The following is a 14,210-nucleotide window of genomic DNA, read 5'->3' on the forward strand; positions in this document are numbered from 1 at the left end:
AAGACTTCTTATTGCTCCTGCCTCAAAACCATAGGGAAACCAAGTGCATGGATGATCTTTAATCCAAACTTTGATACATTTCTTCGGGCTTTTCCCTTCCTGTGAAAACCCTGACGGGCGTGCTGACAGCCTCCATCTCTCAGTTTCACATCACTGAATCTGGTAACTGGTTTTGGTATTTTGTACCTTGATTCTAATTTTGAAGTCACGCTGTCCTCAACCTGTGGCTGCATTTTTTCCACACACAACTCAATGAAGTCAAAGAGGCTTTTCTGTGCAGCTGCTTTTATTTCTGGATCCTGTGGACAGAAAATAATGTGAACAGTAAAATTATGTGCACTGTATTAATCTGATTGTGCTTTTCCAATCACATTTTATGTGAATTCATTTAGCAAAGAAAATCATAGAATCACAGAATAGTTAGGGTTGGAAAGGACCCTAACATCATCTATTTCCAACCCCCCTGCCATGGGCAGGGACACCTCACACTAAACCCAAGGCTCTGTACAACCCAGCCTTGAACACTGCCAGGGTTGGAGCATTCACAAGTTCCCTGGGCAGCCCATTCCACTGCCTCACCACCCTTACAGTAAAGAACTTTTTCGTTTTATCTAAATATAAATAATAAATATATAAATATAAAATAAGAATATATCTATCAGAAGAAAATGCAGTTTATATGTAAACATGAGACTACCAAACAAACCTCTTTCTGAAGATGTGTATTTTAATGGAATATATTTCTGCCTGAGCCAGTTTTAAAAGCAAAACCCATCAATCATAAAAAAATTATGCACATACGGAAATTTAAAGGCCATCAACTGCCATCTTTCTACTGAGAAAGGAAAGAGAAAATGGAGATTTGCTCAAATATGAGGCAGAGTTCCATTAGTAAAAAAGAGTGTTGAGTGAAGAGTGAGCAATTTTAGCAGCTCATGCTGGATCATTTTTTCTAACTCTTTTCTAATAGCAAAGGGCAAAAGCAAATTTTCAGTTAGCAAAACAGAAGTAGTTTACAGAGCATAGAATATAGTAGGATTTTTTTATTGTGTTAACAACTTTAAAGTCATTGTGAGTTAGCCCATAGGAAAACATTCACAAAGCTTTGGCTTTAGCAATGTCAATAAGTAAGTTCAGACTTCATAATACATCAGTGCTTCAAAGATAGGAGATTGGAAGGATGGGTGATGCCATCTGAATGCCTACAAGGCAAGTGGCAGGGTACCATCCAGCTTTGCAGTGCCACTAAACCTTCTGGACATGGGATTTTAGGGGTGAGGCCTTTTTGCATCCTGAATAACACATGCAAACAAATCCTGGAGGTGATGGGTGGCTGAAACCAACCCCGGACAGATTTGATCCCACACTGAAAACTGCAGCAGGTAATAAATGCACCTGTGCCCCTCAGCCACAGGGGATGTGGAACAGCCTGGCTCCTGGATGGTAGGGGAATTATCCGCCAAATGAGCGGCTGTTCAGCAAGGGCAAACTGGGGCATGCTAGAGCCGTTTGAGTGTCAGATCTCAAGGGGCTCTTTCCATCCTCTTCTGTGAATCTGTAAAGGGAAGTATGCTGTAGGAAGGCTTCCAGACTTGACAAGGCAGCAGAACCTATAGGTGCAGTTTGGGGAAATGGCAAAAGTGGAGCTGTCTCAGACTTAACCATACACAGAATCAGCAGTGTATGAAACACAGCTGCTACTCTTGCAAACTTTTAGTTCCATTTACTGAACGTTTGATCTACTCTAACTTGCTGCTGAAGTCCTCACACTTCTTTCCCTGACAGTTGCAAGGCTTGTTTTGCTTTTCCTGTTAGCAGATGAATTTATACTAACCCTTTATTCTTCCTGTTTGACCAAATTAAAGGGATGTGCAATTTATGCTTATAAATTTGCTCACACACCTGCATTTTCTATCTGTCTGTGCTCACAGAGATATTTCAACAGGAGCCTTTACCAGTACTAATTCTCTCCTGGACCATGCAAGCTCCCACTTATACTGTGCTCCTCCAGCACTGGAGACTGTAGCCGCTTTAACCAAGCACATCAAGTGAGCTTCTCCAGCTCCCTGAACAGTGAGGACTACTTCTGAGCCAGGAGTTACTGTCTCATCCACTGGAAAACTCAGAAAAGAGTGCACAGCTGTGGCCCATGAGAGCTGGCAGTCACTATCATTGCCATTTACAGGTTCTTCAAAGAGAAAATTACTGATTAAAGGCCTCTGTGCACTTGTGATGCTGTCACATACAAATATCACAGAATTTTAAATGCATTTAAAAAAACAAACAAAAAAAAACCCCAAACAACCCCTTTCCTGTACTGCTTGCAAAATCATGACTTGTTACTGAGAACTTAAAGCAGAAAAATGTTGTTCAGAGACTCATTAAAAATCCACTGCTTGCTGCAAACTATAAATAATTATACAGCACTGTAAAGCGGAACAATAGCAAGTCTGATGTTTCTGATTGACTTTTCCCCCTTTCTTACTTCTAACTGTTCTTCAGCAATTACCGCACATTAAAGCACCATAACTCTCTCACTCTTGCTCTGCATAGCATTCATGTGCTTTACCTGTTCTTCATTGCATTTTTCTTGAAGCATCATCTGGAATTCTTCCAAACTGTACTTCACTTCCTTCAGCTTCAGGGAAAGAGCTTCTACCTCTTGTTCATAGTCTGCACTAGCCCCAGAATCTTCCATTAAATTAAGGATCTTTAGTTCAATGTCTGCTATCACCACCTAGAAGGGACAGCAGTCAATTATTCATTCTTAGAAGTACAACACTCCTTTTCTGATAATGTTCTGAAGTCAATGCTAACACTTCTCCCCTCCAAAAAGAAACATGGAGGTAAAAAAGGACATAGCTTCAAACCCCTCAGATTTTCTCTAACAATTAAATAAATTTTGTACAGTTAGTCTTCAAAGTGTTTCAACAATAGCCTCTGCAGGAATTTGTATTAACTCAGATACAGAATAATAAAAGAGAAGAGCAGAAATGAAAGACTCCATTTGGATGCAACCAAGAAGACAACACACCTCAGTGGGGAAGGAGGCAGTGCACAGACCAAAACATAGTAACGTTACCGTATGTCAGCCAGGCTATTGTAAACTGTTGGGATCTGGTTTTTGATTCAAGCTGCTGTGAATCAAAGTTACTGCATTACTTTAAACTCACATTTTTCAGGTGAGTGTGGAGACAAGGTACTATGGCTCAACTGCAAAGTAATCAACTGCAGTAAATTAACGGCTTTACATCATACGTCCATATCTAGAGACTGTTTCTGCTTCATGCTATTTGAGTTTTTCTCTGTAGATCTTTGACTAGGTTAGAAAAACCTCCTACCACTACCAAGTTCTTGTCTTAACATTGAGGCATTGTCATTAAATGCTGACAGGAGTTCAGCAGCACTTACAGTTGCCTGAAGTTTTTACTGGCTGAACTGCCCTGCCTATGCCAACACGAACCCCAAAAAGGATCCAGACACAGACAGTTACTTAGGTGCATTCAAGAGCCTAATTCCTGCAGAGTTCAGCATCTGAGCGCTTGGCCGAATAACAGCCTAAACCTAGAGGCATTTCTTGGCATGGACTCAGTTCCTATTAAAAAAACATACCACCCAACAACAACAAAAAAACAGCTGGAAATGTCTCGTAGCAATTTTAAATGGGGACATTTTGGTATTGGCTCCTTTATAGCAAGTAGAATTTGTTGCTTTATGTAGAGACAGTGCTTGGAGCAAACTGGTACACCAGACTGGCACCACAGTGAACTTTCTTATAATCTGCACACCAGAGAAAAAAACTGCATGCCAAGCTCACACCCAGCCCAGCCTCTCATGTCAGTCCTGCTTGCATCCACCTGTTTTCACCAACAGGTACCACCTACTCCTATCCTGCTGCCATCTGGGCCTGGCAAAAGGATGCCCTGGTGGTAGGTCCAAATACCACCACAGCTCACAGAGGGGACAAGCCGCTATTTTTCCACCTATGCTGGCAGCTGCTCTGCATAAAGAAAATTTTACCAACTGGGAAGCATTCTTACGCCAGTCTTCTGAATCAAGTGAAAGTGCCACAGAAAACAAAAAAATCCCCTTCTTATCCTAGCTGATTTATCATGATTGAGACCAGTGAAAAATTGCCTTTTAATGGAGGATTCAAACTATACTAAGCCATGTTTCTGAAAATAATCCAAAGACAAAAAAAACTTTAAAAATACTCAAGAATTCTACCTAAATCCCCGGATGCATAAAGATCCCAAATGTAAAGATAGTTTTTTTAACTAAGCCCTTGGAGAGCTGCACCTGAAACTGAAGCCAAGCAGTTACATGTTTTCTGCATAGTGTAATGAAGGCGATTAAGTGGGGAGAACAGAAGCAGTGAGCACCGCTTTTCTGCAGACACACACCGCAGGGAAGTGCAACTTGTATGTATAGCAGCAGTAAACCGTCTGCTCTGTCTTACCTGGTAATAGGCAAGCTGCATTTCCACCGCATGCTGCATTTTGGGGGTCTGGGGGTCTGACTTCAGGGACACTTTAGTTTTGTCTAGCCACTGCTCCACTTCGGCAACCTGGGCCTGGCACACCTGGAGGATCTTTTCTGGCTCCAACCTGCTGGGACCCACAGCTTTCCCTCGAGATCCCCAGGTAACATCGGGGACAGGAGGCGGCTTGTCACTCTGAAGGAAAGCACATGGAAGAAATGTGGTTATCTATCTGTTTTATCCTTTCTTTCCCTTTCCCTTACCAGTGGGAAATATTTAACTTTTGCAATCACAGAGCTCCGAAACAACTCTGCCATCATGTTCCCAAATTAAAAATGAAAGAAAGAAAAGGAAAAAAGAGAAAAAGAAAGGGAAACTCAGCAGCCAAATGATCGAGGATCTGGTGTAACAGGTTTCCAGGCAGCAATTTGCATTTGCACAGGTATACCTGAACAAGAGGAAGAGAGATGACGCACCATTAACCAGCTCTCTCCTGAGGAGAGGTGTTTTCCTGTAGGAGTTAGACGTAAAAGCAATGCAGTTTATAAGCTGCAAAGCAAGCTGTCGGGCAATGCTTACAAGCTACTTGCACATGTTCTGTTCCAAAATTCAACCAGTGCTTTATTTGGGCTTTAGGTCACACAGAAAAATAATATATATTTTTAAGTATGTCTCACGTAATTCTTTCTAACTTGCACTCCTTTAAAAAAGCAATATTGCACACTCTGTACTAAGGAGAAATCTAGAATGTGCTAAGACATCTGCAGTTTCTTGGAAGGCTGTACAGGTGTGTATATACCTCCATACATACAAATACTGATACTTGATAAGTAAGTCAAGCAAAACACCACAAGAACAAAATTACCTATACACTACCATGGCCCTAGAGCATACATTCAGGCAGCTGAGACAGTCACTGGTAGTGTACAAGCTTCATGCTAAGATGAGATTTGACAGAAAAACAGGGAGCAGAAGCGCATGGTTTCACCTATCAATGTCTTAATCACTACTGTTCTTTGCCTCTGAGACACCGTGGGACAGTGCCATTAAACACAAAAAGGGTATCTGAGCTTACAATTCCCAGAACAGTATGTCTCCTGAGGTATACATGACTGAAGAAATAAGAAAGTACCAACTTACTTCAACCTTCACCAGAAACTTCCAACTCTAGTTCTAGGCCTGTTTGTTCTAGTTCATTCATCTAAATAACAAAACAGCACACATGTATAATACTGTGCTGACACCCTTTCATCACACACGTACGTGCACCTAAGCGTTTAGTTTACACTGTCAGCATGCTCTGCCCCTCCCCAGCTAGACAGTGTTACTGCAGTAAACTTGGTCCCCCCTCCTCCACAGAAGCAGAAATTCAGATATATGGTCAAATTAGTTTGATGAAACACACCGGTATGGTCTGCACAGTTGTCTGTGCTTACTTCATAGAGGCACCAGTGGACGGTTACCATGGCTCAACTGACAACAGGACCACAGAATCTTCTGAGCACCTTCTGACTACGTGTCACGGCTTTAAAATCACTCATATGGAAGAGCATGTTTTGGTAACAATATTCCAAGGCCATACCAGGCAACCAAACTTCCTAGCGATGTCCTTAACCCAGGTGCCAGGGAAGCAGCAGACTTCTCTCAGAGTAGGATCAGTCCAGAGTACTGGGCCCTCTGCTACCCTCAAGGAAGTCACCTACCACTATAACCCATCTTTTCTTCCTCATCCAGTAATTCAAATGTTTTTCTGAATCCTAAATCATGTTTTAGGCTGCTATAACTGAATTTGGAAGCACATACGTTTCCATGGAAGGGACAACATGCCAGAGGGAGGACATGGTATCATTTAGCAATCACTAACATAGTAGGAATTATTTAATTTTAGCATGCAGTTAAGCTCTAAATGGAGAACATAATCAACTTCAGAAATCTCTACACATACGTACATTTCTAGGGAAAACAAATAGATTTACCATTCATGAAAATGAATGCCTTCCTGACTCCAAATAGTAACTGAACTTGTAAGTACATCATTTAAAAAAAAAAAAGGGAAGAAAAATATCACTCTCTACAGAGATTTGCATAACATATGGAATTGTCACAGTATAGCAAAACACTTAAGTGGAAAAGTGGGATCTCACTAGATCAGAGTAGAGGGAAAGAGAATCATCCCCCTCGACATACTGGCTACGGTCCTTTCGATGCAGCTCAGGATATGGCTGGCTTTCTGGGCTGTGAGCTGCCAGCTCATGTCTATCTTTTCATCCACCAAGTCCTCCTCTGCATGGCTACTCTCAATCTGTTCATCCCCCAGCCTGTGTTGATACTGGGAATTACTCTGATCCAGGTTCAGGACCTTGTGCCTGGCTTTGCTGAACCTTATCAAGTTCACATGGGCCCATTTCTCAAGCTTGTCCAGGTCCCTCTGGATAGTATCCTGTCCCTCAGGCATGTCAAGTGCACCACACAGCTTGGTGTCATCTGTAAACTTGCTGAGTGTGCACTCAATCCCACTGTCTGTGTCACTAATGAAGATATTAAACAGTACTGGTCCTACTACAGACCCCTGAAGGACATCACTCATCATGATCTTTGTCTGGACATGGAGATGTTGACCACTACTCTCTGGATGTGACCAGCCATCCAATTCCTCATCCACCAAACAGTCTGTCCATTAAATCCACCTCTCTTCAATTCAGAAAGGATATTGTGAGGGACCATGTCAAAGGCCTTATAGAAGTCTGGACTTATAGAAGTCCAGACAGATGACAACAATAGCGCTTCCTTTGTCCATTGATGTAGTCATTCCACCATAGAAGGCCACTAAGTTATGCAAGACCTTGACACATTCATGTCAGCCTCTTGCCTTCCTTTCCTGATTTCTTACACCTGGAGATTGAGATCTCTTGTACTCTACGGAAAGTGTCATTAAGACCTGCCAGCTCTGTTCTGTAACCTTGTCCCTGAGGGCAGTTCCCCAGGGGGTATTGATTAACTCTTTGAACAGCCAGAAGATATTATACTGTATATAACCTACAACTGCCCACTCCTCCCTTAGACTGTAGCACACCTTCCACAAAGCAGTAACATATAGGAGTTTCAATCTCCTTAATTTCTCCTTTAACTCCCACTTAAAAATCCCATAGTTGATGTATGCTTACATCACTTGAACCCCTCCATTAATGCCTGTATGAATGCCAACTTCTTATTTCCTGAAAACACTCCATTTTGTTCTCTAGTAAATGGCATTTTGAAGGAGCAAATCAAAATCACCCAAAGCAGTAATATGAAGAGGCCCACAAAGAGTTGCAGGTATCCTACTATACCATAAATACTGCAACAAACTCCAGTAGCATAACCATAATGAATCAGGGCCTCTGCCTACTAGGTAGGTTGCACAATGAGCAGAGAAATTCACCTTGTTCAGCCTACTTCATGCCTTCAAACTCACCACAGCATGACTGCCATCAGCTGCACCAGAGTCTTCAGCACTCTGCAAAGTTTGCATAGAAGTTTCCTCACCATGTTTACTGTGCAATTCCATCATGTCATCAACACCCTGTAGAAAGAGAGACAACACTGAAAGTATTTGTATCATTAGTAGTGTGATGTGTAGTAATGTAGATGTGGCACTTAGGGAAGTAGTTTAATGCTGGACTTGGTAGTGTTAAGTTTACAGTTGGAGTCAATGTTCTTAAAAGTCTTTCCAACCTAAATGATTCTATGATTATTGCTTTGTTGAGCAGAAACAATTGCAGTTATTACATTATTGAGACACTATGCAAAACAGACCACAACCAAAATGACCAGATGCTGGTGTTCTTATGTACAAAGAGAACCTCTTCCACAAATCATCCCCCAACAAAATGCGCATGTTATAGCCTTTCTAGTAATTAGTGAAACAAATTGTTGCTACCAAATGTTCATTTCTGTCTTTGTGGGTTTTCACAAGCTAGAAGAAATTAATATTCAATAACAAAATCACTTAGGTTGGAAAACTCAAGGTCAGTGAGTCCAGCCCAAATGTGCAACAGGAGAAGAGATTTTAAATGGCAAGATTTAGCATGATGTGGAAGATGGAAGATCTGAACAAGGCCATCATGTCCTGCACTTCTACAGTTCTCTTGTTTTGCACACTTCAGCAATACCTAGGACTAGTGCAGATCTTTTCTACAAAGATGAGACCCAGTCCTCATGGCGATAACCCTGCGTGCATTACCTGAACGAGGCCATCCGACAAGGTACCAGAAGACCAGGAGGTTGCACTGTCTTCCTTGTGCCTTTCATCATCCCTTTCCAAAGGCCAGAATTTTGCATCTTTCTCTGTGGCTGTACCTCCCTTTGAAAGCAGAAACAGGTATGCATTAGATTGTGAACAGGAAGCTCAGATATTCCTTCAAGCAATATAAATTACTGCAAACCTTCCGTAATACATTGGTCTATTCCTGCTAAACCTTCAGTAACACATTGGTCTATTTCTGCTTTGTTTATCTATCCTTATTGTGTTTCCCAAATCCTACTCCTTCCATTGCTCTGTGGCTCTGCTGCAAAATGAATGGTAATAGTTTTCTCTTGAGACCACGGAATATCCTCATTTTTTTCACACTATATATAAAAAAAAAAACCAAACCCAAGAAATAACCTTTCCCTGTTCCCTAAAACATTCTGTATGTAAAGAAAACCACAGCAATGAAGGAGCAGAAACCTTGCAACTGAAGTGCTTGGATCAGAGTAGTAAGATACCACTTCTATGCAGGCTGCTGGGACTTCTTCACACTGTCAAGCCATGGATTTTCATCCTTGCCTAGACTAAAGCAACCCCCTCAACACCCTATCACCTCTTTGACTCATTTCCTTTTGATTCTTGTTCCAAGGGTGTAGCAAAAATTCTAATTAATATCCATAGCAAGGACTCCAGAGAAATCGAGATTCTTCAAAACTTGATTGAGGCCACAGTCCCTTCCAGGAGATGCATACAAGAGGAGCTGGTCATTACTGGCCCAGACAGGCTGTGAACTGCTGTGTGAGTGGGTATCTAGGTTACAAGTTCACCGGCACTTCTGCACATTCCTGATTTCATTCAAGTAACTCTTGTTTAGTACCTAGGATGCAGGAAAAGTGTGCAGAAAGTTTCATGGATTTTTCTTCTTTTTTTCTTTTTCCAAAAGCTATTAACTACATCATGTAACTTTACTCCCAGCTTTGTTCCTCTGCAGTTCACATGGGCATTTAAGACTCCGCAGGTTCAGAGCAACCTGCTGAGCCATGTCTACCATTCTCCCAGAAATCTCTCCGTCGCTTCCTTCCAATAGTCTGATAATGCCCTTTTTTCTTAAGCTCAAACATACAAATAATTTTGATTAAGTTTTAACATTTCAGAGGCTGCCTAATTCTCTCTAAATCCCATTCCACATATAAACATTGGCATTTACGCTCATATTTTGCCATGAACACTCCCATAAATGGGGTATTACTGTCTAAGCAATGCCACCAAAAGCAGGATCACACATCACAGGATGAGGTGCTGCGTAACATTGATATTGTAATACTGGTAGGCTGGCTCAAGCGCCATTTCTTAGTATCCCAGAGCAATAAAAGATATTTTAATTTGTTCTAAAGTGTTTTGGATCAACATATTTTTCATAATTCATCCTGTACCAGAATCTTGTGTCTTACATACACAGCTGTATATGCAAGATACATACCAAACTCATCTTGCTGTGGAAAGAACAGTCTTCTGATTCTTCGTCCAAGGAAGGTAGAAGAGACATCATTCCTCTTTTTTTCAACTACAAAAATACACACAAAGAGACAGTCCAGTTATTCATGACAAGAACAATAAAAGCCTCTTCTCTTCTGCCTGTAAACCAAGAGAAATTTACCACTTGAGGTCAATTTTTAGAGAAGCATTGAACATCTGCCACACTACATTAAAGTAATTGAAAACTGCAGGTACTAAGCACCTCTGAAAACTGGGACTTTTTCTGTGCTATACTGTTTTAACATCACAGCCATAATAAGGTCAAACTTCATTTTGCTCCATAAAAACAATTTACTGAAAATCCCATAACAATTGATTATCAACAAAACTACACATTGAGGATTTTCCTGTTGATTGCTTGATGCAAACTTCATGTTGGGTCTGCTCATGCTAAAAAAATAATCAGAGGTACACTTCTCCTGCCTTCTCCTATACATTCATCATACTCAGTTCTTCTGGGACCATTCAGAAGCACAAAGGGGAGGAGAAGAAGTATTAATTCACACCTGCTCTCTCAATGCCACTCCTCCTGGAGGAAGAAATGTTATTTACCTGCCTCCTCAGCTCTCGGATAAGTGATCACAACGTGGTGCTCCACTTACCCGCTGATCAGAAACATCAGTCCCAACCAAGTCACTTTGTGCTAATACAGAGGCTGTAGGTTCATCTTCTGATTCAGGCACTTCTTGCTGCAAGCACTGGTGAAGCTCAGACATTGAATTCTTCATTCCGGTAAGGACATCTTCCTTTCTTTGGCACAGCTTTATGATTTCTTCTTTTACAGCTTCCATGTCTCCCTAAGGAGCAACAATATCCATAAGCATCCATTTTTATTACTTAACCAAACAGTAATGTAACTGATAATAACAGTGATGCATCTTACTGAAACTGCGGCTATTTCCCTTTTTTCCTTTTTCAGGGCATTCGGACAGTTCCCCATTGTCACTACAGAAGATGTCTAGATACATGCAAAACAGCAGCAACAGACTGAACTCAGAACAGTGCTTGCTGCCTGTAATGCAGAAGTTGGTAACCTGGAAGTAAATGTGAAAGGCTGGGTAACTAATTCTAACTAGGTCCTGCATAGCCACGGGGATATGAGTTTCCTTCAGGACAGAGGGAATGCAGCTGGGTTACATTACTCTGTGTGTCAGAGCAGGTGATGAACTACCTTCTCTAGAAACCTGACACAAACCACTTAGGAAAGCCTTGATGAGGTCAGACAACAGTAAGGGTAGCTCAGGTAGCTGAGTTTTCTTTGTTGAAGCTGGCCTAAAAGAAGGAAACAAACTATTCACTGGCTTTTAGTGACACGTACTGGGCCAAAACTATCCCATGTTTTTCACTGTGATATTGGGAGCAATTATCCCCAATCTGCAGGGACTGAACAATAATCCAAGTAACTGTATTTATAAAGAGGGAAACAAATCTGTCTTAGTCTCCTCCCTGAAGAGCTAGAGCTGGCTGTAGCTGATGTTCTGCTCTGGTGGTTCCTGCTAGGAACTTTCCTTATCACCCAGTCTCCAGGTGAGCAAAGAAAGCACAACAAATCACAGAGTAAGACAGGGCAAGGAATAAAGTGCCCTACTCCATTACTGAAAGTACTAAAGCTTTTTGAAGCATTGTTAGTTGCTCAGAAAACTGTAATGTGGCTAAATATCCCACTGCACACTAGGCTCAGTCCATCAGACCAAGCTTTGATGCTATGCAAGTAATAATCTGAGACAGATGAAAGCAGTAAGACTGCTGCTTCCATCTCAACTACAGTTTCTTCTGTTAATAATGTTAGTGTGGCTGCAGGACTGGAGGCAAAACTCCAGCCAATTTTCAAAGGACATGGAAACTTTGCTCAGCAAGGGTGGTTTTTTCCTTTTATACACTCAAACCCACAAGATAAAACCTTCCAAAGGTAGAGACAAGAAAAAGCCATTGGAATGAAGAAAAAGCCATCCATGGCAATTTGGCATATTTTATAAATGTCCACCAAGAAGACTATTTCTATTTGATTCATTGCAAGAGAAGACTTTGCAGCATACATTCACCAGATACTCTTTGGCAAACTTCACTAGCCAAAAAATTCCTCAGAAACCAACTCTTTATTAATGTCACTTCTTCATCAGAAACCCCTCAATAAGATGGTCAATTCCATTGCCCACATCTATTCATGAAATGCTACAGTTATGAAAAGGTTTTCCTCTAAAACAGGAGCTATTAAACAGGAAGTCCTACACTAAAAGACAAAAACAGGAACAGGGAAATGAGTCATGCCTCATACTAACACCAAGCCTTCAACATCCAACCACCTGAAAGCAAAGCAGCTATGTACTTAGGAGCCTACCAAGTGATTATAGTTATTAGGCAAGTACAATGTATGTATATTAACTTTATTGTGATTGACTGCAAAAAGCTGAATTTCAGAGGCACTTTATAAACAGCTATTACACTCAATTAGTCATTTCCTGACTTTTGCAGTGCTGCCCTTAAAACACATCTTAAATAATTAATTCATCCATTACAGAGAGCAGCTGATTGCAGGGAGAAAAGAAACACATGTTTATGAGTTAATGAAAACAGTGTGGCAGCAAGGACAGCGAAAGGAGTCTAAAGAATCCCTAAATAGAACCACCAAAAGTACTGCTGCATGGTCAGGGATCAGAAATGGGCTCAGTTCTCTGCTTATGCGTTATCCCAAGCTGCTACCTCAGCAACACTGTCTGGATGCTGACCACAGACAAGATATGAATGCTGCATATTGTTTCACCAAAACAGCTGTCAGCTGTCATGAAAGCAGCATTCTAAGTTTTCCTTGAAAACTGATATATGTACAAACAACACATCAAAATCAATAAGAAGTAAATTATGGAAGATATACCCAACAAATATTAATTGTAGTATCTCTTGGTATATGTCAACTTACATATGCATAGTCACACTGTGTCATTTAATTGACTGCTTGACCACACATGGTGTGGAGGGGAAGCACACTGATATTTCTCAGTGCTCTGCATCATCGTGATTAGTGTTAGTCAGGAAAAGTAGCAGACATGAGAGAGTAAACAGTAAAACTCACCTCTGGACAATGAGTCTTCTGAGCCAGCGGTTGATCTTCTTGTGATATTTCGACCAAGGGGGTCTTTAGGAATTGTTTTAACTTTTCCATTTCTTGCTCACATTCTTCTGTTTTCTTTACAGCTGCCTGTGAAATTGTAATCCTCATAAATAATTGTGAATTCAGTAACAGAGAAACAAACTAGTCAGTAATGCAAGAAACTTGCACTGAAGAGTACTGACACCTCCTTTGTATCTGTAGTTACATGTAAAAGCATTTGGTCTGCTAACTTTGCACAACCCTATCTTCACTAAGTTTGCTAAAGACAAACTGCTCTATCCATAAGTCGAAGTACGGTGGAGTATTATGCCTAGAAGCACCTCTTTGCTTACTCCAGAGTAGAACTATGAATTTGGTTATAAAATGCAAAAAGCATATTTAATCATATTCACTACAATTTAGAACAAGTTGAAAAAAAGGGAGAAATTACAGGGTGTCATATAGAAAGCCTACTTGGTTTTTATTGGTGCTCAGGTCTTTACTGCCAGCTAGTTCTGCACTGACCACAAATAAACCGTGCTGCACACCAAGCAGACACTGCAGCTCAGAGGATAAGCCAACCACAGTGTCTGACAATTTGAATACTTCCTATAAAAAGGATAAGTATTTCTACTGGTGTGAGCTTCTGCTGCTTACATGGCTTACTGGAAAACATACACATTATAAAGAGCCAAATTTACTTTTACTCATTGGAGAGCAACAGCAAAATCTCATCAACCCCCATGCTTTACTGTTTGTGTAGAAACGGGCAGTTTCCCCCTCCCAACACTGCTCATGTTTGTCAGCCACTGCCTGTTGCAATGTCTCAGGTAATTAAGAAATTGTTACATCTACAAACCAGAATATTTTCTGAAAAC

The 14,210-nt window shown here is 41.0% G+C and overlaps 1 protein-coding gene across 1 annotated transcript in view; it reads right to left on the reverse strand.

The window, feature by feature from the left end:
• SYNE2 (spectrin repeat containing nuclear envelope protein 2) overlaps positions 1-14,210 on the reverse strand; it is a gene marked incomplete at both ends in the record, with an annotated part of 167,744 nt that overhangs the window by 69,099 nt on the left and 84,435 nt on the right. Inside the window, 10 exon segments of the mRNA XM_080618232.1 lie at positions 187-339; positions 1,461-1,516; positions 1,520-1,555; positions 2,570-2,737; positions 4,460-4,675; positions 7,935-8,042; positions 8,703-8,822; positions 10,198-10,272; positions 10,847-11,041; positions 13,315-13,440. Of these exon segments, the coding sequence (XP_080474358.1) occupies positions 187-339; positions 1,461-1,516; positions 1,520-1,555; positions 2,570-2,737; positions 4,460-4,675; positions 7,935-8,042; positions 8,703-8,822; positions 10,198-10,272; positions 10,847-11,041; positions 13,315-13,440 (1,253 nt within the window).

Source organism: Psittacula echo, assembly GCF_963264785.1.
Source record: "Psittacula echo genome assembly, chromosome: 5".
NCBI lineage: Eukaryota > Metazoa > Chordata > Aves > Psittaciformes > Psittacidae > Psittacula > Psittacula echo.